This window comes from Triturus cristatus, chromosome 7 (assembly GCF_964204655.1).
Source record: "Triturus cristatus chromosome 7, aTriCri1.1, whole genome shotgun sequence".
Classification (NCBI taxonomy): domain Eukaryota; kingdom Metazoa; phylum Chordata; class Amphibia; order Caudata; family Salamandridae; genus Triturus; species Triturus cristatus.
In genome coordinates this window covers 1,591,929,344-1,591,952,268 of record NC_140590.1, presented here as the reverse complement: position 1 = coordinate 1,591,952,268, position 22,925 = coordinate 1,591,929,344, and the positions used below count along the sequence as shown (strand labels likewise).

Here is a 22,925-nt window from a genome sequence, read left to right as displayed (position 1 = left end):
AATTGTAATAGTGAACCCAGACCAAAATATCTGTCATTTACACTGCTGCAGGGTTTAAAAACCAACGTCTTTAGAGGCATATCTGAACTCACCAGAACAAAAAGAAAAGTAAGTCATAGGTGTTTTTTAGGTCCTCCTGGACAATGAACTGGCTAGGAGGCCATCGGCAAAGCCCTTATGAATTGAAAATAGTATTTCCAGTGGTGCTGTCCAAGCTGATCAGCAGTGCACATCTACGATGGGATTCTCATCCATTGTGAATTTTCACAATCCAGGTAACCCCAGGAGCTAATTTCTTTAGGTATTGAATCTGCAATATATAACTAAACATTCTCACATTGGTACAATTGGAGTTATTTTTTGTGACATTGGAAGAGGAAGAGAATCAAGACATTTCTGTGAGAAAAGTATATACACAGTATAATAATAAAAGAGGTTGACTTTTGCCGTACCCCAAATACCAACTTGAGAATAACCAATGCACAATGGTAAGTGAAACAGAACTATACACTCATTTCAAGATTGGAATATTACTGATTAAGTCAAGGAAAGTAAACACAGGCAAAACCATTCACAGATATCCATGGATAAACACAATTAGGGCATAATGGTTTCTACTCACGGTGTGCACTGGTGATGCTATATCCACATGGACCCAGATACCAGGCCAGTCAAATCCAAGGTGAGAAGCAATGAAGAGACCAGCGCAGGAGCTCTGGGCATTGTCCCGGTCCTGAAAAGAAAGCACACATATTCAGGTTATTTTAGCTTATTTTAACACAGTACAACTCTAAAAAAGATAGATGCCTGGCATATTAAAAATAACAACGATATGAGATTGTGTTCTCTTTACAGAGAACTCAGAGCAACAAAAAAAATGCAGAATGGCTAGAGGATGTTTTTAATAGGTTCTGATTTCATTTAACAAAATCTACAGGAACTGGTCCTGATGAGAAGATCAAGTACAGGTATGCAATAAGTGATTTCCTTGCTCATTGTACAGTATCATACATCGTCACCAAAACAGCCAAGGAAAAAGGTGATTTAATAGGCAGTTAAGTGAAGAAAGAACACTGCCCTGGTGCACTGATATAGTACCCAGCACAAGAAGAGACAGAAGCTTCATGTTTAAGAAAATGTCCACAGTCATATATTTATAAGGAGTAGTTTCTTACCTGTAACTCCAGTTCTGTAGTAGGGGTATCTCTGTTATAGTCATAATCTATGAATAGTCCCGCCCATGTGCGGGGACCCCGGCGCAATCAAAATATCTCTTAAGCTGTCCTGCATTTGCAAACCTGCAAAGACACTTAAGAGACAGACAAAATAATACAGCCTAATAACAATATGGCTGCACTGGCCAGCACTTCATCTGAAGTGAACACAAAAGCCAAAATAAAGTTTAAATGTCATTTTTATTCACATCTGACATGTTCCTTTATTGTATCACACTCCCTTCACCAAAATCCCTTTAAACAATAGAGAGGAAGGGGTGGACAGACAAGCCCTATAGGCTGTCATTATGTGTCTGCTAAAAGGATACCGTGCCTTTAAGGAACTCACCAGAGTCCCCCGGTATCCCAGGATGCACAGCCAAATCAAGTTACTTTCAGTTCTTTTTGAAGGTGTATAACAACAGGCCTGATACTGTCAGTGTACTCCATCGGGGAGGAGGGAGGGTCGCTTATGACTATAACAGAGATACCCCTACTACAGAACTGGAGTTACAGGTAAGAAACTACTCCTTCTGTAGTAGGGGATCTCTGTGTATAGTCATAATCTATGAATAGAATGGCAAGCCCATCCCAACCAACAAACAGCGGTGGAGTAACAAACAAAACACCAACAAATTACTGTGCAAACAAATTCCTCAGCGAAGCCTGTCCAACCTGCGCATCTGCCCTAGCATCAGAATCCAGGCAGTAATGCTTTGTAAACGTATGGACCGACTTCCAGGTGGCAGCCTTACAAATGTCAGCAATTGGAACATTCCTAAGCAAAGCTGTAGTAGCTGCTTTGCCCCTAGTCGAATGCGCCGTAGGCTTACCCCCTAACGTCTTATTAGCTTTCTGATAACAAAGCTGAATACAGGACACAATCCATCTGGAGATGGACTGTTTTGAGGTAGCTAGACCAGTTCTTACTGAACCATAATTTACAAACAGTTGATCCGACCTGCGGATGTCTTTTGTCTTATCTAGATAGAATTTCAACACCCTACGCACATCTAGTGAATGCAGAGACCTCTCCGCCGGAGAGGAGGGATGCTGAAAAAATGTAGGCAAAGTTATCATTTGATTTACATGAAAATTAGATATCACTTTAGGCAAAAATTTAGGTTGAGTACGCATCACTACTTTAGAAGCATGGAATACAGTATACGGCTCTTGACAACACAGAGCCTGAATCTCACTCACCCGCCTGGCCGATGTAATGGCCACAAGGAAGGCAGCCTTCCAGGACAAATGCTGTAAAGAAGCCTTATGAATAGGCTCAAAAGGCTCCCTCATTAATCTGGACAACACCACGTTCAATTCCCATGGTGGAGAAGGTCGTCTAACAGGGGAAAACACCTTACGCAAACCCTCCAAAAAATCTTTAATCACAGGGATTTGAAAAAATGAGGTTTGGGAAGGGCCCTTCCTATACGCAGTCAAGGCTGCGAGATGAACTCTAATAGACTGAAAATTAAGCCCAGATTGAGCTAACTGCAGCAGATAAGGCAGAATAACATCTTCACAAGATGTAGGGTCAATGTCCTTTGCCGTGCACCATAAGCAGAATCTCTTCCACTTATAGGCGTAAGAAGTCCTCGTGGACGGTCTCTTCGCCTCTTTCAAGATCTCCATACAGTCCTGAGGTAGGTTCAAGTGGCCATACTGTACTAGCTCAGGAGCCATGCTGCCAAACTCAAGGACGAGAGATTGGGGTGAACCATCTGTCCCCCGAATTTCGTGAGAAGGTCCGGCCGACACGGCAGGCGCCGGTGTGGCAGAACAGACCGGTGAAGGAGGTCGGTGAACCACCATTGCCTCGACCATCCGGAGCAATCAGGATTATTCTGGCTCTGGATAGCGACAGTTAATCAGCACCGCCGGAATCAGGGGAATGGGTGGAAAGGCGTAGAGAAAGCTGTTCGACCAGCTGATCCAAAGAGCATTCCCCAGCGTCCCTGGTTGGTAGTACCTGGACGCGAAGTCGCGGCATTTGCTGTTTTCTGCCGTAGCGAACAGATCGATATCCGGCGTGCCCCACTCTGCGAAGACGTCTCTTAGCACGTCGTCGTTTAGCACCCACTCGTGATTTTCTTGAACGAGCCTGCTGAGCGCATCGGCTTGGGCATTCTGCACTCCCGGCAGATGGGTTGCCGTGATCGTCAGGTTCCTGGCCACCAGCCAATTCCAGATAGTCTGTGCCTCTCGAGACAGCGTGCGTGAACGGGAGCACCCCTGCTTGTTGAGGTAATACATGGTAGTGGTATTGTCCGTCTGAACTAGCAGGGAGTTCGTCTTGAAGGAAGGATGGAACGCCTTCAGGGCCAAGTGTACTGCTCTGAGTTCCAAAAAGTTGATGTGGTAAGTCATCTCCGTCTGCGACCATATCCCCTGAATCTGAAGAGGGCCCGAATGCGCTCCCCAACCCTGGAGAGACGCATCCGTCACTATGATCTGGACCGGAATATCCTTGTGAAAGGGAGTCCCCTTGCAGACATTCTCTGAGGAGCACCACCATTTCAGAGACTGTAGAGCGTGTTGGGATAGAAGAATCTCGTCCTCCCAACGCCCCCTCCTCTGGTCCCATTGATCCTCCAGACATTCCTGCAGAGGCCTCATATGCAGACGTGCATTGGGGGTGAGAAAGATGCATGAAGCCATCGACCCCAGTAAAGAGGACACAGTCCTCACTGTAGGATAGTTGGCTGAGAGGAGGTGCAGGGCCTTCCCACGGATCGATAAGCGTCTCTCCTCCGAAGGACACACGCTTGCGTTCAAAGTATTGACTGAGGCCCCCAAGTACTGGAGACACTGCACAGGGATCGGCACAGACTTCGACATGTTGATGTGCAGCCCCAGGCGACGAAGCAAGGCAGCTGTCCTGTTGAAATGACACTGGGCTTCCTGGTACGTGGAAGCTTTGATCAGCCAATCGTCCAGGTATGGATACACAAACACTTTGTTCTTCCGCAAGTGTGCTGCCACCACTGCCATGCACTTGGAGAACGTCCTTGGTGCAGACTTCAGACCAAACGGGAGCACTGTATACTGGTAATGGTTGTTGCCTACCAGAAACCTCAGGAACTTGCGATGCTTTTGTGCAATCGGCACATGAAAGTAAGCGTCCTGCAGATCTATGGCGCACAGCCAGTCTCCTCGATGCAACTGAGGGTAAATCTGATGCAGGGACAACATGCAGAACTTTTCTCTGCGGATCCACTTGTTTGCTTGACGCAGATCCAGAATAGGCCTGAACTCGTTCTTGTCCTTTTTTCTGACGAGAAAGAACCTTGAGTAAAGACCTTTTCCTTTTTGCCCCAAAGGAACAGCCTCTATCGCCTTCTTCTTTAACAGAGTGTCCGCCTCCCGCTGGAGCTCTCGTACCATGCAGGGAGAGCGCACTGGTGGAATCTGTGGAGGCGGGCTGGTGAAACGAAGACTGTACCCATTGCAAACAATATTCAGCACCCACTTGTCCGGAGTTATTGTTCTCCACTCTGCCAGGTAGTATTGAATACTTCCCCCCCACCGGAGCGGGTAACGGATGAGGGGGAAGCGACCTTTCAGGGCTTCGACCCGGCCGGGCCCTTGTTCCCCGACGAGGATGGATGCTGGCCTCTGCCCCTCTGGCGCTTTTGAAAGGACTGCCTCGGGAACAGTTGTTGTTGCTGGTGTTGGTGTTGTTGTTGACCAGACTGACGCCCCTGGCCACGTTGTTTAGAAGAACGCCTGCCATAGGAACGGAATGACCTCTTCTGTTCCTTGGGTTTTTCCAACCCCACGGCCTTCAGGGTTTCCGCTTCGGCCTTCATGCGGGCCATTTCGTCATCTGCATGAGACCCAAACAACGTCGTGCCAGAGAAAGGCAAGTTAGCAATCTTTTGCTGCGCTTCAGTCTTTAGAGAGGTAAGCCTCAGCCAGGAATGTCTCCTCATGTGTACTCCATGACAGTACCCATGGGCCGCCAGCAACGATACATCCCCCGCTGCACTGATGATCTGGTTGGAGACCATCATGCCCTCATTCAATACCTCCTGGAAGTCCTCCCGTTTATCCCTAGGCAGGGAGGCAGCAAACTGTTGCAGGGAGTCCCAAAGCGATCGGTCATAGCGACCCAGCAGAGCGGAGGCGCTAGCAGCCTTCATAGTCGTGGCCGACGTCGAGCACATTCTCCTCCCCAAGGAGTCCATCTTGCGACTCTCCTTATCCGGAGGAGCCGTGGAAGAGGGCGTCGTGGAGTGTTGTTTCCGAGCCACAACCACAATGACAGAGTCCGGGGGAGGGTCCACCCTGAGGAACGCTGGGTCCGAATCATGGGCCCTGTACTTTTTCTGCAACCGTGAGGGAGCAGACTTCACCACGGCTGGTGTCAAGAAGACCTCCATGGCTGGTTCCTCCAAACCCGGAACCAAAGGCAGGAGGGGGCGTGACAGGTGAGCCTTGTGCAAAGTCTCAAAGATCACAGAGGTAGTGGGAACCGGTACTGCTACTGAGATTCCCAATTTCGCCGCCCCCCTCATCAGTACATCCTGGAAAGTGGCAATATCATCCACCGGCGATATTCTAGTAGGCGGCGTTTCCGACAACGAGGGGGAAAGCCGTCCATTGCCCGAAGAGTCCGTATACCTCGTGCCTCTGGAACGAGATCTATATCTCCGTCGTCCATGCCTGGTGTGAGTGGACGATCTGTGTCTGCTCCGTGACCTCCGGCGAGATCGAGAGCGTGATCTCAGTCTGCGTGGGGCCTTAGGAATCACCGGTAGCCGAGGAGACGGCGGGAGCTGAGGCACCGGCGGTGGCGGAGGCGGCGTAGGTCGCTTAGGAGGAGGAGGAGGAGGAGGCGTAGGAGGCTTAGGAGGCTTCTGAGGCAGCGGCTGAGGTAGAGGTTGCGGAGTCCCATCACTCCTTGCAGGAGAACCCGGACTAGCCCTGTCCGGACTCCCGTCCACCCTTCTCTTCTTGGCGGGCCTATCCCGTGCTGAAGTAAACGAGGGGGAGCGCCCTCTTCTCCTAGATCCACGACTGGATATGGTAATCACCGAAGTGTTACCCGATGTCCTCGACGTCGAAATGAGCGTCGACCTCGTACGGCTTCTCCTCGCCGTTGTCCGCAAACGGCGTCCCCTCGACGACGAACGGTGGCCCCTCGACGGCGATCTCCTGTGCCTAGACGGCGATCTGTGCCTCGACGGCGATCTGTGCCTCGACGGCGATCTCCTTCGGCTCGACGGCAGCCGCCGGTGTCTCGGCGTCGATGTCGTCGGCGTCGATCCAAGAGCTGACGGCGAAGGAGACGAGCGGTTTCGCCTCGACGGCGAGCTGCGCTGTCTGTGGGGCTCCGTACGACGTCGATGGTGTGTCGAAGTCGCCTGCGAAATCCTCGACGGCGACCTAGTCCTAGGTCTCGCCGGCCCCTCTCTCGACGTCGAACGTCGAGAACGCCGAGATCCAGAGCCCTGGATCGACGGCGAACACACCGGTGCTTTACCTCTCGCTGTCGACGTCGTCTTCGACGTCGAACGCGATCTACCAGCCGGTAGGTGTCGTTTCTGCTCCTTTTTCTGCCCGGAGGTCCCTCCAGTGGCTGAAGCATGGGCAGAGGAAGGGGAATGAGATTCTCCATGCCCCGAAGTCCCACCTGTTCTCTGCTTCTCCTGTCCCTGAAGGCGAATCTTCTCTCTGTCTCTCAGGGTCCTCTTGGAGAAGGTCTTGCAGATGTCACATGTAGCAGGGACATGCGAAGATGAGAGGCAGAGAATACAGACATCATGTGGGTCCGTCTTGGCCATTTTCTTCCCACACTCAGGGTAGTTATCAAATAAAGCCATGCTAAGAGTGGGTCAAACTGCAGGATGCAGCAGAGAAAGGCTCTAGACGTCGAATGAACAAACTTCTTTATAAAAAAAAACAATTTTTATCCAAATATCCACCCAAAAGGGTAGAGCTCAAGCTCCAGGGTCCTGCTAGCAGGAGCCGGAAAAAAACTGAAAGTAACTTGATTTGGCTGTGCATCCTGGGATACCGGGGGTCTCTGGTGAGTTCCTTAAAGGCACGGTATCCTTTTAGCAGACACATAATGACAGCCTATAGGGCTTGTCTGTCCACCCCTTCCTCTCTATTGTTTAAAGGGATTTTGGTGAAGGGAGTGTGATACAATAAAGGAACATGTCAGATGTGAATAAAAATGACATTTAAACTTTATTTTGGCTTTCGTGTTCACTTCAGATGAAGTGCTGGCCGGTGCAGCCATATTGTTATTAGGCTGTATTATTTTGTCTGTCTCTTAAGTGTCTTTTCAGGTTTGCAAATGCAGGACAGCTTAAGAGATATTTTGATTGCTCCGGGGTCCCCGCACATGGGCGGGACTATTCATAGATTATGACTATACACCGAGATCCCCTACTACAGAAGCAAACCTGCAACTCAGTAGATGAACTGCTATTTTTAATGAGACACCACTTAACAGATAGCACTTATACAATATGCCTATATGTCCCTGAGCTCAGATGTGACCAGATCCATTTTGTTGTGGTAAGCAATGTCCCTAGGCCAGAACTCCTTTGTGAGGGTGGAGGGATCATTATATCAGGGTGTTGCAGCTCTCTGTTTGGCAAATAGCAATGTGAGCCCCACAAATATCCCGGATTTCCTCAATCCAGGTTTAGTGTATCCTAGTAGTGCCAGGAATTGAAAAGGTTCCAGCCTCGCAGACACCATCTTACCCAGTATCTCAGACTTTGAGCTAAAAAGCAACAGTAGGTGAAGACGACCGTGCCAAGTGTGAGGCATCTGTGGCTTCTGTTCTACAACTTGCGGTAGCAGCTGTCACGGTAGAGTCTATGAATTAGTTTGGGGGAAGGTAATAAAATTGATGACCGTAATAGCTTAAGCTTATAATTCATCGATACCGCTCTCATATACTGGAAAAAATGTTCATTGTGCAACTATTATGGTACAGTTTACATTATTGTCCCACTATGTTTTAGTGGAGCTGAACCCCAGCACAGCATGGCTCATTGCCTGAGCATAGCCTGCCCTTCCTTGTTACAGAAATTGAGGAGGATAGAGCATCTCCACCTGTGAAATCTTAAATGGCATTTGAGTCCGAAATTTTGAAAATTCGGAGAGTGATGAGATCTTATTGATTTATATTTCTCCACTGCTAAGAATGTACAATTTGGGAATATGTTGCCAGCCTATTTATTCCGAGTGGGAGCATGGCCTCACAGAAGACTTTCATAAAGGTGATGGGTCGTGTTGAAATAAAAAAAAATTAAAAAAACTATAAGCAGACAAACTTTTTGGGAGGCCTGTTGTTGGTGATAGTTAAAGATGCAGGACTGGTTAAAAAGAACTGATTTTTTCTCTTCACTGGGCGGCCCCTTTAAGGTTTGACAGTCCAGGCATTGCAGTAATTTGCCAAGTGCCACAGAGCACAAATGAAAAGTGTTACCTTTAATGCCGTAAGTGCCTTGGAGTAATGAAAAAAAAATGGGAATGAGTGGGGTTCCCTCTGGTTAATAATAAAAACAAAAACAGAGAATGTTGGCGTAATGGAGCACCATCTTCCAGTAAACGAAAAAATAAAAAAAGGCCGAAAGGGGAAAAATGCAGCAGAGAAAGAAAGACGTGGATTGCATCCCAAGGCCAAACCTGGCTTCAAGTCCATGTCGAAAGATTGCATTAAGGGAAACTCGTGGATATAGCGAGTCAGTGAGCAACCGCAGTGAGCTGTTTTAGAACCCTCACAGATATTTAATGTACTGAGATTGCCACTTCAACCTCAAATCACCAACCGTCTCAACTGCAGCATAAAGTTCAATAAAGCACAGAGAGAGATTATGACCTGCGGAATGGCAAAAGTACCAGCCTACTGCCAGACGGACCACAGAACTTCAAGCCCATCCAAAAACATCAAGAAACAGAACCCTGGATTCAGACCCATCCTTGATACCGCAAGCTAATTACGTCAAAGAGGGCGTTCTACACAATGAAAACACTAGGTTGCATCTTCTCTTCCCTTGCACACCAACATAAATACAAGCCATCCTCACACTTCTAATCTTGAAGCTTGACTGTGCCAACAGCCTATACCTTGTTACACCTGCATTAAATCATACCCAAAATACAACTCATCCAAAATGCTGCATGCAGCAAGGCTTCTTCTTCGCCTCCACCCAAGAGAACCCATGACTCCTGTTCTGTAGTCGCTCCACTGGCTACCTATAACTAGAAGGTGCAATGTTCAAGGAACTCTGAACAGTCCACAGAGTCTCTCAAGGGGAAAACAAAACCAAAAAAATAAGAAAAAAAAATAATAATAAAAATCACTTTACCCACAAGTTGAATTCCAACAATACAAACACACAGAACACTGTGCTCCAGTCTAGCACCTCTTATATCACTTTAACATAAGGAATCAGTAGGAGCCACTGCATTCTCAGCAGAAGCTGACAAGTTCTGGAACTCACTACCAGCCAACATTAGTAGCATCCTAGGAGCTAAAATACACTACAGTTGAAAATAGGGCTGTTTCCTAAGTAACTGCACCATACAGACCTGGCGACAGAGCCCAGTAAACAGTCACACCCTCAAGAGCAATCTTCAGCTTACAACTCACGAACTGGAAAAAACTCCACCAGCACACTGCTTTCGATATGCAGGTAAGCTAAGAAGGACTGACCTATGGTTCACCGTGGCATTATAAGTTATGTACTTGTATATATAACAATTATGACCCACAACAAGAATACTAAAACTGTAATATTTCAGTGGTCAGTCACAACTTCTAAACAATACCTCTTAAATGAGGGTTGTACATCACCAGCACGGTCATCACCAAATAAAACCACTAAAACTGAATAACTGAAGAGATCTGTCGCACTTTGCTGGACAATTTGGAGGTCATTAATGTAGTCCACCACTACAAGTCCCAAATATCTATACAATCTGACCGCTTCTTTAAATCTTACAATGACACTCTTTTTTGGGATGATTATAAAAAAGCCCCTAGAGATCTCGCCACTTCTCTCTCTCTCTCCCTCTGACCAAGATAGTTGAAACCACAACTATACACAAAATCTCAGATTGGACAACCCAGTGCAGTAATATGCTAAGCAGACTATATCATATGAAATACCATACAAGGACTTCTAGAGTTGTTCAAAGCTACCAGCATACTGAATGTCAAATAACTATGCATCTGTCTCTCAGACTTCATCATCCAACACACTGCTAGGCGTTGCGTCCCATTACATGATAAGCGCACCTCGGTGGTTATCACGAATATCATGAAATAACTTCCCACAGAGGTTTAAAACAAAGACAACATCTTTTTAACCACAAATCCTACACGGTATAGCATGCGACTCTTGTAGGCAAGAGCTTCAACACTCCACATAGGAGTAGTAAGAAAATGTCATACTTGCAAGTGGAACTATTTTCTAGCCCAACCACTGAACATGAAAGATGCCAGTACTTTAAGATCATAGGAAGAAAATATGGAGAGAGAAGTGGAGATGCACAGAGTGAGCAAAAGGCAAAAAGGAAATGCGTCATTACAATCAGGAGCTACAGAGGGTATGTGCCAAGCCGCCCTCCACTCAATGATCAATAAACCAAACAAGGCTAGGCACTAAGGAGGGGTGTAACTTTTATAATTGCTTTAGGACCTACACAGCTTCAAGGGAATAATTATATCTCTTCCGCTACTGGTATTGTATCCAGATAGTTGTAGTCCTATTACCCTCAAATATCAAAAACAATAACAGCCCACCGTTAACCAACACCTTCACAGAGAAAAGTCAAAAGTACTTAAAGAAAAATGAAGGTGAAAAGTGAGTGGGCCCCTCACGTACGCAACACCAGGGAGGCTACCAGCCGGTTCTCGCTAGTATGCCCACGTTTTCTCATCATCAGTTGCCCACTCACGGAAAGCAAGAGTTAGAGTCCAGTGAAGAGAAAGAGGGAACAGACCAAGAGAGGAAACTTTTTCCTGTTCCCAACAGAGAAAAGAAAAGAAACCCGTGTATTGCAAAGAACCAGATGTTCAAAGCAATATTTAAAATTGAGTTACAGACTCACTTATAATCACCCTCTTTATTCAAACCGGTGAGCCTACTCAAACTAAAAGCACTCAATGTTGCTAACCTTTATGAAGAAGGCCAACATGTTTCATTGCCACTTAACTTTGTTCGGGCAAATTCATCAGGGCAAGGGTTTCGATCACCTCACTGGAAATATGCTTTTGTGTTGCGGGAGGGCATGTAGAGGCGGAGGGCATTCGTACCTGCCTCCACTATGCCGCTCGGGGTTGTATTGAATACCTTTACCCCCGATTTTTATGGCAGCACTATTGCTAGCTCGTTAAACACCGCAACCGCTATCTGGAAGGGCCGTCGACGTGGAGGTAGGCACAAGTTTGAGCAGGTTGGTGGAGCTTTCACAGTGTCTTTGATGAGTACCACAACCTGGTCAAGTAATCATGCTATGTGTTTATTCATACAGGTATACCGTGCCATCACTCAATGAGTGAGGCAATTTTAAACACAACTAACCAGTAATAGACAGAACCTGAATGTAACCTAGATAACTAGTAGGCTGAATTATAAAGCAATGGGTCGTGCCACAGACTCATGATGGACTGGCAAAGAAGTTAGTTCTCTCTCTCTCTCTCTCTCTCTCTCTCTCTCTCTCTCTCTCTCTCTCTCTCTCTCTCTCTCTCTTTTTGCCTCATTTATAAATTGGAATCTGAGCAGGTGTACTTAATGTTAAGGGCTAAAAATGTATTCGCAGGTGGAATTGCAGTGCAAGCAGATTCCAGTGCACACCTACCAGGCAGGCCATTTATTTAGAGTGGGCGTTTGTACTATTATCATTCACAGACAGGTGTACTGTAGCTTAAACAGCGATGTCAGAGAAAAGAGGTTAAGAGGAAAGGAAACAGCACAGTGTGCAGCAAACTCCACCTAATTGTTTTACTGCTTGGGCATTAAATGTAACATACCGTCACAGAGTTCTTCATATCTGCAACCGAGGAGTTGAATTCACTGAAGTGCAGCTCTGGGCAGTAGACGAGGGGATGGACAAGGTCTCCACAGTTTTTGCCAGCTTTGACACAGGCTCTCTCCCACTCTTCATTGTTAGTCAGGACAGCAGCATGATATTTTCCTGTGGCGATTCCCTGAAAAGGGACAAAAGCAAAACACAATCTTAAAATCAGTGAGGAACCAAACGAACCTTTACATCCCTGAACCCTAATTTTGCAGGATCAAGACTACATAAGAACACCTTTTTTTTTTTTTGCAGTCACATCTCTGTAACAGACCTAGAACGTTAATGGACATCTTCCACAACTTAGCTTTTCTGCAAGTGGGGTTTGTGATTTAAGGGATACCAGATCACAACACCTGAAAAGAAGAGTCTTCAAAAGCCCTAAATAATAGGTTTGGATGAAGGTGGTTTACATTCGAATCATTCAGTTATAAAAATAATTGCTGCATATCATTGTTCCTGCCTCCTATTGTGAGCCATCTCATCATATGCTGTTGCTACAACCACAATTCAGGCCTCTTGGTCAACTCACAAATAGACAGCCCTAGCAAACGGCCCCTCTATGGAGTCGTGGCTTACCATGGGAGACTAGGTGCTCATTGATGCACTCGAAAGCTTTCCTTGAGAACTCTTAACTGCATCACTGGCACATTTCTACCAGGAGCTTGCAGGGGAGAACCAGTCCTGTCCATCAGCATTCGAGAAGTGGAAGACGTCTTTTTCATTCATTCATACGAGGGTATACCTTCTTGTGAAGATATCCGAAAACCCCTAATGATTTCCACACAGTATGCCATCTGAACACAAGATTTCTGAAATCATTCTCTCCTGGAGAGTCACACCCCGTAACTGGGCACGAAGGCTTATTCAATCTCAAATTGAGAGCATAACCAAAAGGTATCCAAGCACTGTGCTAAAAGTCTATTACACGTGTACAAATAATGATACAAAACAAGACTAGGATATGACCAGAACCAATAAACAGAAATAGTTTACATTTAAATCAAAATTATTAATTCATTTCTGCCCTATGGCGAATATGTTTTTCTTTCAGTTGTATACCGTCGCCTTAGTAAAAAAAGTGAAAAAAAAATAAAAAAAGTTTTGAAAAACAAATGTTTTTTATAATTTCTCCTTTTTGTAAAAAGTCTTAAAATGCTTCTCTATCTAATACAGTGGTATGCCGAATCCTGGTACTGTCTGAATCTTTTTATTAAATCGGCATATCTGCGGAATCCTGGCACTCTTCATTTAAATATATATTTTTTTTTTAAAACCTCTATACTAATACCCTTAAATCCAAAAGAAAAACTCAAGGGTGCACGCCGAGGACTGTAACAGTGTTTTACTTTTTTAAAATGTACTTTTAAAAATGGGTTACTTTGTAAATGTCAATTAAATAAGCAAGACCGCTCTTGAAGCTACGGTGAAATACGACTACACAAGCTGGTTGATTCAATATCTCTTCTCCTGCCCTGCTAATGACACTATCATCTATCTGAGCACATATACAAAATGGAGCAGTTGATCTGTCTGAGAACTGAAAACCAGGCAGCCCCTTTGCACCCCTTCCATCTACAGTTCTTAAATGCACCAGCTCCAACCTCCTCCTCCAATCCTCTTACCAGAGGTTTCCATTATACATGTCTTTAGTTGCAATTTGTAGAATGCGGAAACCATGTGGGATCAAGAACTGGACATAATGCAAACCACACATCGTCCTACAAGGAGAGCAGATTTCCTTCATCAGTTCTACTATAGAACGACAACTCTTTTATACTTTCAAATGTATGCGTCTAAAGGAGAAGCACTGTTTTAACAAGATTTTTATCTATAACATAATTAGGTTACTCTGGTCCTGAGCTTAATTTACTAATCTGATGATAAACCTCACAGTCCTTAAAAGAGATTGCGCCTCTTATGGAACACTACCCATTGAAAGTTAAACAGATTAGAGCAGGACCAAGTCTGGTTGCATTTGGATGAGTCTCTGTCCAGAGTGGTACAGTGGGCGAAGAATAATGGACTGGAAAACAACAGGAGCAACTGCTATTGACTAAGATAATTTAGGCAATTCGTCCATCACCTTTGTTAGTTTCAACAGGTAAGACCAGGGAAGAAAAGGCTTCGTGGTTAAAGAACAGTAGTCAATTTTTCTTGAACTTTTGTCAAAAAGTGTTGCTTTCATATTCTGGCGGACCAGATATCAGCCACGCTAGTTTTGGGAAGGCTACATAATAAGGTGATATGTACTCGTCTGAAGGTACTTAATAATGTTCTGGGGGACTAATGGGTGAGGCTAGTTGGAGCCTTTAAACCACCTTGAGCGTAATAGCCATTCAGGCTATTTTACTTGCAACTTTTTGCTGTCCATGTCTCACGTTTTCAAGTCGTGGCTGCAACCCCGAAAAAGCTCAGTAATCAATAAAATGGTAACTGATTTCTACTTGCACCCTGCTTGCTTCACTAAGGGAAGTGATCTTTGACATGGTATTTTCAAAGTCTCCTTTTCAAGTCAAAGCGGTTTGAAGATGTGAATGTTGGAGTCCTCATTTGGAAGTGAATGTCCAGCGGCAATTCCCTGAATAGGAGCCTCCATCGATCCAGCTTTCGCATTCCCCATCTCATTTAGAGTGTGAGGGTTTATGGTATTTTCAACAGTGAACATGCCAATGGCTTTGTCGTCTGGAAAACGTTTTGCAGACTCAGTAGTGGCCTGAATAGCACAGGAGGGACCAACCTATTCAGAGCCGTCCTTGGAATGTTTTTCTTAGCTTCATTTTTGCTTTGTGAGCCTGCCGTACAAACCGTGGTGGTTCGGCAGAGAAAATGACCACCAACGCCTCCCTCCGATGCAGGCAGAAAACTCCCAGAACATGGACAGTTTTTTTTGTATTTCTTAGGTCGAGCCTGGGCAGCGCATGCACTGCTCTGTGAGCCATGCTGTACTGGAGAATGTACTTGAAGCCCCGCCCACTCTCTGCCCATATTTGTCATTGGCTTGTGTCATTGTCCTTCTAAAATGCTGGCTTCTGATTTATTAGGCTTGTTAGTCCCTCCTAAGTACCGCCTTGTCTTCATCTGTAACCTCCCATGAGGACTGGCCCTTCAACTTCGATTGTTACGCGGTACATCTTCTTTAGTCTGTAAGCACTATTTTCTTTAATGAGTTTCTATTACTGCAGGAGGGTCTCTCATGCACAGTTGTGACCACCGGCTTGTTTAAATTCGTAGAAAACTGGGTGCTCTTCAAGGGCCATGGGAGACAGAAGGGGGAAACTCAGCGATGCCTTCAAGCATTTGAAATGCAACAGGTCTCGCATTTGCAAGAGTTTAAGCTATTGGCATTGTAAATGATAATGCCTTTTATTTAGGTTTTTAAAACCAAAACATAAATAAAAAGGCATGGTCATTTACAACTTGCTTAAATGCGAGACCTATTGCATTTCAGATACTTGTTTTAAACAGTCTTCAGAAAATTAAAAAATGCAACAACTCTGCCACCGCACGATGCATCTCCTGTCATTGTTTTTAAGAGTTATTCCTGCTGTAATGGTTCCGGTCATGAAGGCAGGAGACACTTCAAGTATAACACGCATTAGCAAAGCCAACAGGTCTAGCATTGCCCGCCAGGCATTTGGGCATTCTTGTTTTTTCATGGTTTTTGCAAAACTTTATTATTTGGAAGCTGCCGGGCATTCATCAATACCATAGTACTGTCTGGCACTGAAGGGATCTACTTTGTGTGTGGGCGAGCTCTTCGTAAAAGGGCATCATGCTGTAACTCATAGTGAAGTATGTGATGGCGTAAGTGGGCTGACATATTTCTTCTTGATGCAGGCTTGAATGCGTTGAAGTAAAATACAAACGACTCTTCCACAGACAAATGGATGAAGTGTGGCAGACAACACCTAGAAGTAACAAAGTCATACACATATGTTTGATAAAAGAAGCCAATTGTTCTGCCATTGGTTGCCAGCCACTTGCCAAAGGAGAGGAAAGGATTAAAGAAAGAAAGAAAAAAGAAAAAGGAAACGTAGGAAAGAAGGCAAGAAGGCAAAGAAAAAAAGACAGGGAGAGAAGAGAGAAGGCAAGAAATAAAGAAAGGAAAAAAGAAAACAATGAAAGAAAGAAGGCAAAAAGAAAAGAAAAATAAAAGGAAGGAAGGAAAGAAAGCAAAAAAGGAAATAAAAAATAAAAGATAGAAGGCTAGAAAGGCTGAAACGGGAAGGAAAGAGACATAAGGGAAAATGGAACGAAAACAAGAAAGAAGGAAAGAGAAAGGCACAGAAGGTAGGTAAGAAAGAAAGAAAGAAAACTGAAAAACAAAGAAAGCAGGAAAGAATTGACGGAAAGAAGGAAGTGCATTAAAACAAGTATTGCAAGTGCAGCAAATGAAACATGATAAAGGCTGTTTTTATTCCTGAGGAAAGTTTATTAAAATACCATTGGTGAAATGGAGTCCAGAATAATTGGTTTGTGTACTGTATGATTAGTAAAGAGAGGATAACTAAATACAGAACAGTTTCAGATGCACGCTGCGAAATACGAGCAGTCAGATAAACAAGACACTCCGAAAAGGTTTTACATCATCATTGGTAGGAGACAAGAACTGATGAAGCATGGAATGTGGCCTGTGCTCACATTTGGTATACAGCATCATGCTTAAACCTCCGGCTTTACATACAAGAGCAACACTAAAGTCATTATAATGCAAAAACAAATACACTGGCACTGACGAGAACTACCTTGTGTGTGGATGTGCTCATTGCAAGAGAGCAAAATGAAGTCACTAGAAGTGAACTTAACCAGTGGCTAAAGTAGGCTGCCCTATTGTACCATGCTCTATGCTGTAGTGGATGTAAGCAAAATGTGAATGACAACAGACCAAAGGATGAAGAGAGGTGGATGATAACATAACTTTAGCAAAATTAAAAGGTCTTGGCTAATGCCAGACCTAAGAAGACCCTACTTCCCTGTGCGAAACTTTAAATGGGGCATGTTAGCCACTGCAAGGCCAATGGTAGCCACCATTCCAGTCTCACGGCTAAAGGGAAATCAATTCCATTTCCTATGTGCTGGCTTGGGGCTGGTTTCTAGACTGCCAACAGTTTTTATTGACACTTTACACTCGTACTGTATTACTCCCTACACATTAAAAAATATATTTAAAAATTAACTGTTTAATTCCACAAAACCGATGTTTGTAGTTCTAGACATACAGCTCAATTACATCAAGTCAAGCTCTTTCCAATTATAATAACATGGCTTGAATTCATAAAAAGTACCTCAGCCCTCTTTTAAACAATTAATCTCCCACCCTCTACCCCCATATATTCAGCATTAATTACAGCTGCTTCAGTTACACCATAAGTTCCAACAAACTTCTATTTCATATGCTGATCAAGTATACGCATTTTCAGACACCTCATTATCAAATGCTTCGCCAGCCAATATGCTGTGTAAACCAACAACTCAAGAGCGCGCTGCATCTTCTCTGATCTCATGAAGCCTTCTTGAAAGCCTCAATTTAGTTCACTTCTTTTAGTCCCCTGCAATAATAAGAGCTGTTCTCTCTAACCTAGCTCAATGGGGAGTGGAGATTTGGGTTTGCTTTGTCCTAATTCCAGCTATGACAGAAGGCACATGACCTAGCGTCCAAGAGAAAAGGCATAAGTTTAAAGATAACCCACTGTCATTTTATTATGCAAGCCACATACAAGATGTTTCTTAGAGATAAATTGGGTAACCTGGTCACACTTAATGCAAATGCTCTGAATACAAAATATGACCCATGCATTTATAGCAAAACTGACACAGTTTAATAAGTGTGGGCAGAAAAAAAAAAAGGCTTGTGCACCTTTGAACTCAAAAGTTTAAATATTAATGTGATCAACGTCTAAGGGCAATTGCATTTCACAGCAGGAAGGCCACTGACAAGACTAAACAGTGTGGTTCATAATTGAAAAAAGTAAGTAGGCAGATGCTCAAGGAGGGTGACACAAATAAGGGTTTCAACCTTTTTATCATCTGGGGTACCTTCCATTGTTGAAGGATTAGCTGCTAAAAAGAACCCTTACACAAATAACTAGAGTCAAAACGATGCAGAGATTTAGGAACATTATGGAAAATATGGCATAGGAAATACATACAGATATGAAGATGGTAGTTTAAGACATTAAAAACTTGTTAGAGCAGACAATACCTTCATTCGTTACAGTCTAGACCAGTTCATCTGGTTTTAAAAACACAGATGCAACAGGCCTCAATATAAGCTTTGTGTGATGGCGTATGCTTCCTTTAGAAGATTACCTGAGCCCCAGTGAGGGTGGCCATGTCCAAAATTATTTCTGCACCCAAATCCTTGCTGGCATAAGCCACTCCATCGGCCAGCACCAACCGGCCCTCCGCGTCAGTGTTGTTTATTTCTACACTTCTGAAAAATTCAATGGAAGAAACAAACTCCAATAAGCAAAACACCAAGAACCCAGGGTCTATCATTCAATCAGCAAGCAGAAACGCATGTGCCACTTATGGCATAGGAGGACTAACTAGTAAGGTTGGTCAATAAATTTCCAGTAAGCTTACTCAGTGCCTAGTTTCATAGTTTGTCACCTCCTTTCATTTTGCTACATGTGTTTTCAGATCACTTGGGGCCGTAGAGGACTTCAGTATTTCTCTCAAACATGGTTACTGAAACATAGCCACTGTACAAATTGGAATACTATGGTTGCTGGATTTTTTTTTCTTTTATAGAACTGCTAGGATAGTTAACTGCTGATATCTCACATACATCAAATTACTGACTCAAGGGTCAATACTCGTTTTTAAACAGTGCTATTGTACATAGTAAAGCTTTCCATTAAACAAACAGTAGCTCTGCGAACGATTTTCAATGCCTGGAACCAAAGGTTCGCATTTAGAAACTAGATGTGCATTTCTCATAGCCATCGGGGGGTTCACGTGGCTTATTTTAAATGTATTAACCAAATCTGAATTTGCACTCGTAAAGGAATTTGCACATACTCAAGAACATCCGATGATTGTATAATAATAAGTATGTATAATTATGACTGCAGAGGTAGGAGCAGGAATTCCTTGGCTTGGCTGATCTGGAGTGTGGCAACACCCACAAACTTGTTAGTTTGTAGTTGTTTACAAATAGGTTTCTGACTCCTGTCCACCCAGAAAAATGTTTGGAGATCAGTCCCTTTCTGGAGTGGGAATGAGCTGTGAACACCTACAAAATTGGGGAGTTGTAGGGAGAAGGGTGTTCGCCACTGGGAGGCAAAGAGTGTAATTGCACACATTCAAGGGCATTTCCACATGTGCAAATGAACCTACATGTTCCCTTTGCATGAACGCAAGTGTGGATTCACAAAATTTTTCCAGGAGTACAACCAATATATTTTCATTTGTTTAAGAAACTTATGACTGTCATGGGTGTCTGGGAGTACACTTGGAAAACTGAATTCCTAAAATGTTGAAAACTTCTCCCATGCGAGGCAATGAATCTGCAGGTAAATTTCCGAATTTTATTGAGAATTGGGTTACCGAAATTCTATTCTATACATGTGGCTTTCTACCCAGGACAGCCGTTCAGCGCTGAGTCAGCATTCAGGTCCTGTGTCTTGGCCAAACATATTAGTTGAAAAGAACAGTTTAACAATTTTCTGAACTTTGGTTCCGACTCTGTAATCCTCATCTCCAGTGCGACAGCATTCCATAGCTTGGGGACAAGGAAGGCAAAGGAGCGTCCTCCAGTCCTAGTCTTCTTCATCATGGGGACTACAAACAGTTGCTAGAACACAACGTTCTTGTGGGGTCATAGGGCGTTAGCAGTCTTTGAATCAGCCTAGGACCTTTTTTATACATTGCTCGATGTCAAGAAAAAGTGACTTAAAGGAATTCTTTTGAGCACGGGTAGCCAGTGTAACGTTGCCAGGGCCACGGTTGCCAATTAATGTTTAGGAATTTTAAACAGTTTTCACGCAGCAGCATTTTGTGTAACCTGGAGTTTTTTTTAAGACAGACTTGGGACTTCCCAAGAACAAGGAGTCCCTATAGCCAAGTTGTGAGATAACCAAGTCTAGCCCCACCACTTCACGTGAGATTCAGGCAGCCATCTCAATAGCTTTCTCAGAGTCTTGAGAAAGCCGAAACATGTTGCTGCCAACTTCTTAGCTTGGGTTTCTATTGAGAGCTTATTGTCGAGCCAGAAGCCTAAACTCTTGACCTCCATTTTAGAGGTGGGTTGACAGCCAAGAAAGTCTTTCCAATTCAGCTCCATCCACCTGGCGGGGTTGTTTCCCACCACAATCACCTTCATCTTCTCCGCATTTGATTTAAGACTGCTTGCAGCCATCCAGTCGACTACAAGCTTAAGACAGTTATTGAGATGAGTGGACGTCCCTTCAGTTTGAGGAGAGAAGGAGAGGATTATTTGCTTGTCATTAGAGTAGGATATCGAGGAGAAGCCATATGGCTTTATGATCTCTGCCAACGGGAGGATGTACAGGTTGAACAAAATAGAGCTTAGTGGGGAACCCTGAGGCACCCCACATTTTAGAGAATGAATTTTCAACTGTGTGGCTTCTTCACACACTCGGAGGTTCTATTTTGGAGGAAGGAGGCAAGTCATTTTAATTTGGTTCCGGCAAGGTTTACTTCTTCCAGCCTTTTGACCAGTATAGGGTGGGAGACGGTGTCAAAGGCGGCACGCAGATCTAGTAGCATCAGGGCTGTGGACCCACCCTGATCCAAAATAGCCCTTACTTCCTCCCTAGCTGCAAGTAGGGCAGTTTTTGTGCTGCCACCTGGTTAGCAGTCAATTGATAATAAACAGACATGTTACAAAATAATCCAAATCAGTCTGGGTGTTTCCTTTCTCAGAATGCATGGCTACCCAGTAGAACAAATGTTACCAATAAAGGAGGTCAATTTCACTTCTCTACTTTCACCCTACAAGAGGAAACTCTACAAGGAACACTCACAATGAGAGATAAAGGGAGACACTCTTACTTTCCAGAGTACATAACATGAATATCATCTGGCCTTGTTGCCTTCGGTCCAACAGAATTCTCAGCCAAGCAGAATAATGCATGGAGATTATCCTTAAAGCCCTGGAGCATGGAAACAAGAAGCAATTAACACAGAAGACTAACTGGCGAAGGCTAACATTTACACGAGAACCTCAACTTTCTGGTCAGCCATTCGGTACATTGAACTAAAGGGATTAGAAAAATGTGTGACAATGCCAAAAGGGTCTTAATTCTATACAAGCATATGCAACATTTTGTCCAACAAAACATTGTAAAGAGCACTGAACCCTGAAGATCCAGATAAACCTTTCAGTTCATTCACACTAGAGTAATCAAGCCTTTTGGACTCTGGTATCAGGACAATAATTTTGTCTCAAAGTTATGTATCCCCGAGTGTTATACATATTAGAACACGAGCTTTTGTTACCACTCGTGACAAGCTGTAATAGGAGCATGAGGAATCTTTGTAGTGGCAAACGCAGTTGCTAAACTAATCATTTTAAAAGTAGGAATCCTGACATCAGAAGCATTACTTCCAGTTTTCTAAATGATGAGCCACAGTAAATATAGGTGTTTGAATGGTTTATATTAATTGCATGGGTTACGCATCAATACATCAGGATCCGAATTACACATAGTGCCCTGGTATGTGCTCCTGCTTTTTGTAATCTGGGGCACTATAGTACTACAAAAGGGGCGTCAGACTCTTGTGCAGCTCCTTTTGTAATGCTGGTAGCGGTGGTGCACATTTAGCTCCAGCGCTATCTTAAAAGTGTGTTCCCTCACTTGCATCAGGGCTTGGCCCCAAGTAAATAAAGGAATCACTTTGCCTCTGCACCTACGCCATATAATGGATGCGGATGTAGAAGCAAACTTGCCCCTACGAGGTGCACTGAAAGTCAGTACGCCCCCTGATGGCAGCCCTCTAGACGTGGGAAAGGAACCCCAAGACATCAAAGTGCAGCAGGTGCTGTTTCTCATTGCGCCCACCTGCAAGGGGGGGGGGGGGGGGGGGGGGAATCTCTAACCCCTCTTTGAAGTGCAGACATTTTGCCATCTGCCCAGTGAAACACGAAGCCGTTTTGAAGCAGCCACTCTGTATTAAAATGAATGCAAGGTTTCCTAGGGGCAGCATATTCATCTTAATAGGGTACACTGTCCCTTATTGCACCCAGCACACCTGTTTAATAATGGACCGCAGCGCAAATAAGGACATTGTGCCCTAGGAGAAATACAGACCCAGAACTTTCTTGAATCAATGGTGAGCACTAATTGAGGGAATATACTTGTGGATACCCCTGCTAACTGATGTTTCTATGAGGGTGCGATTTGTTTTTAATGGACCCACCAGACTGTCAAGCCGCTCTGAAGGGCTCTACACCAGCCATTTGCTCAGGGAGTGGGTGCCGTAAGGAAACGGTAGAAAAAGAACACCTGAAGCTACAATTATGAATCAATGATCAAAGAAAAGGGCTATGGACAATAAACCTCACATATGTTGCACAGACTCATAACTAAATATTTTCCTTTGCAGCTTCTCTTTATCTGAATACTAAAACCAAGGGCTAAAACAGAGAGAAAAGGTCACAAGTCAACTGGAGCTGCTGAATGCTGCTAT

At 44.3% G+C, this 22,925-nt stretch overlaps 1 protein-coding gene across 1 annotated transcript in view; it reads right to left on the bottom strand.

Annotated features, from left to right (window-relative positions):
- Positions 1-22,925, bottom strand: part of NPEPL1 (aminopeptidase like 1) — a 62,038-nt gene that overhangs the window by 18,671 nt on the left and 20,442 nt on the right. The window contains exons 8-11 of the mRNA XM_085619447.1: positions 21,288-21,388; positions 18,579-18,702; positions 12,220-12,396; positions 623-733 (exon numbers count right to left, since the gene is read on the bottom strand). Of these exons, the coding sequence (XP_085475573.1) occupies positions 623-733; positions 12,220-12,396; positions 18,579-18,702; positions 21,288-21,388 (513 nt within the window). The remainder of the gene's footprint in view (positions 1-622; positions 734-12,219; positions 12,397-18,578; positions 18,703-21,287; positions 21,389-22,925) is intronic.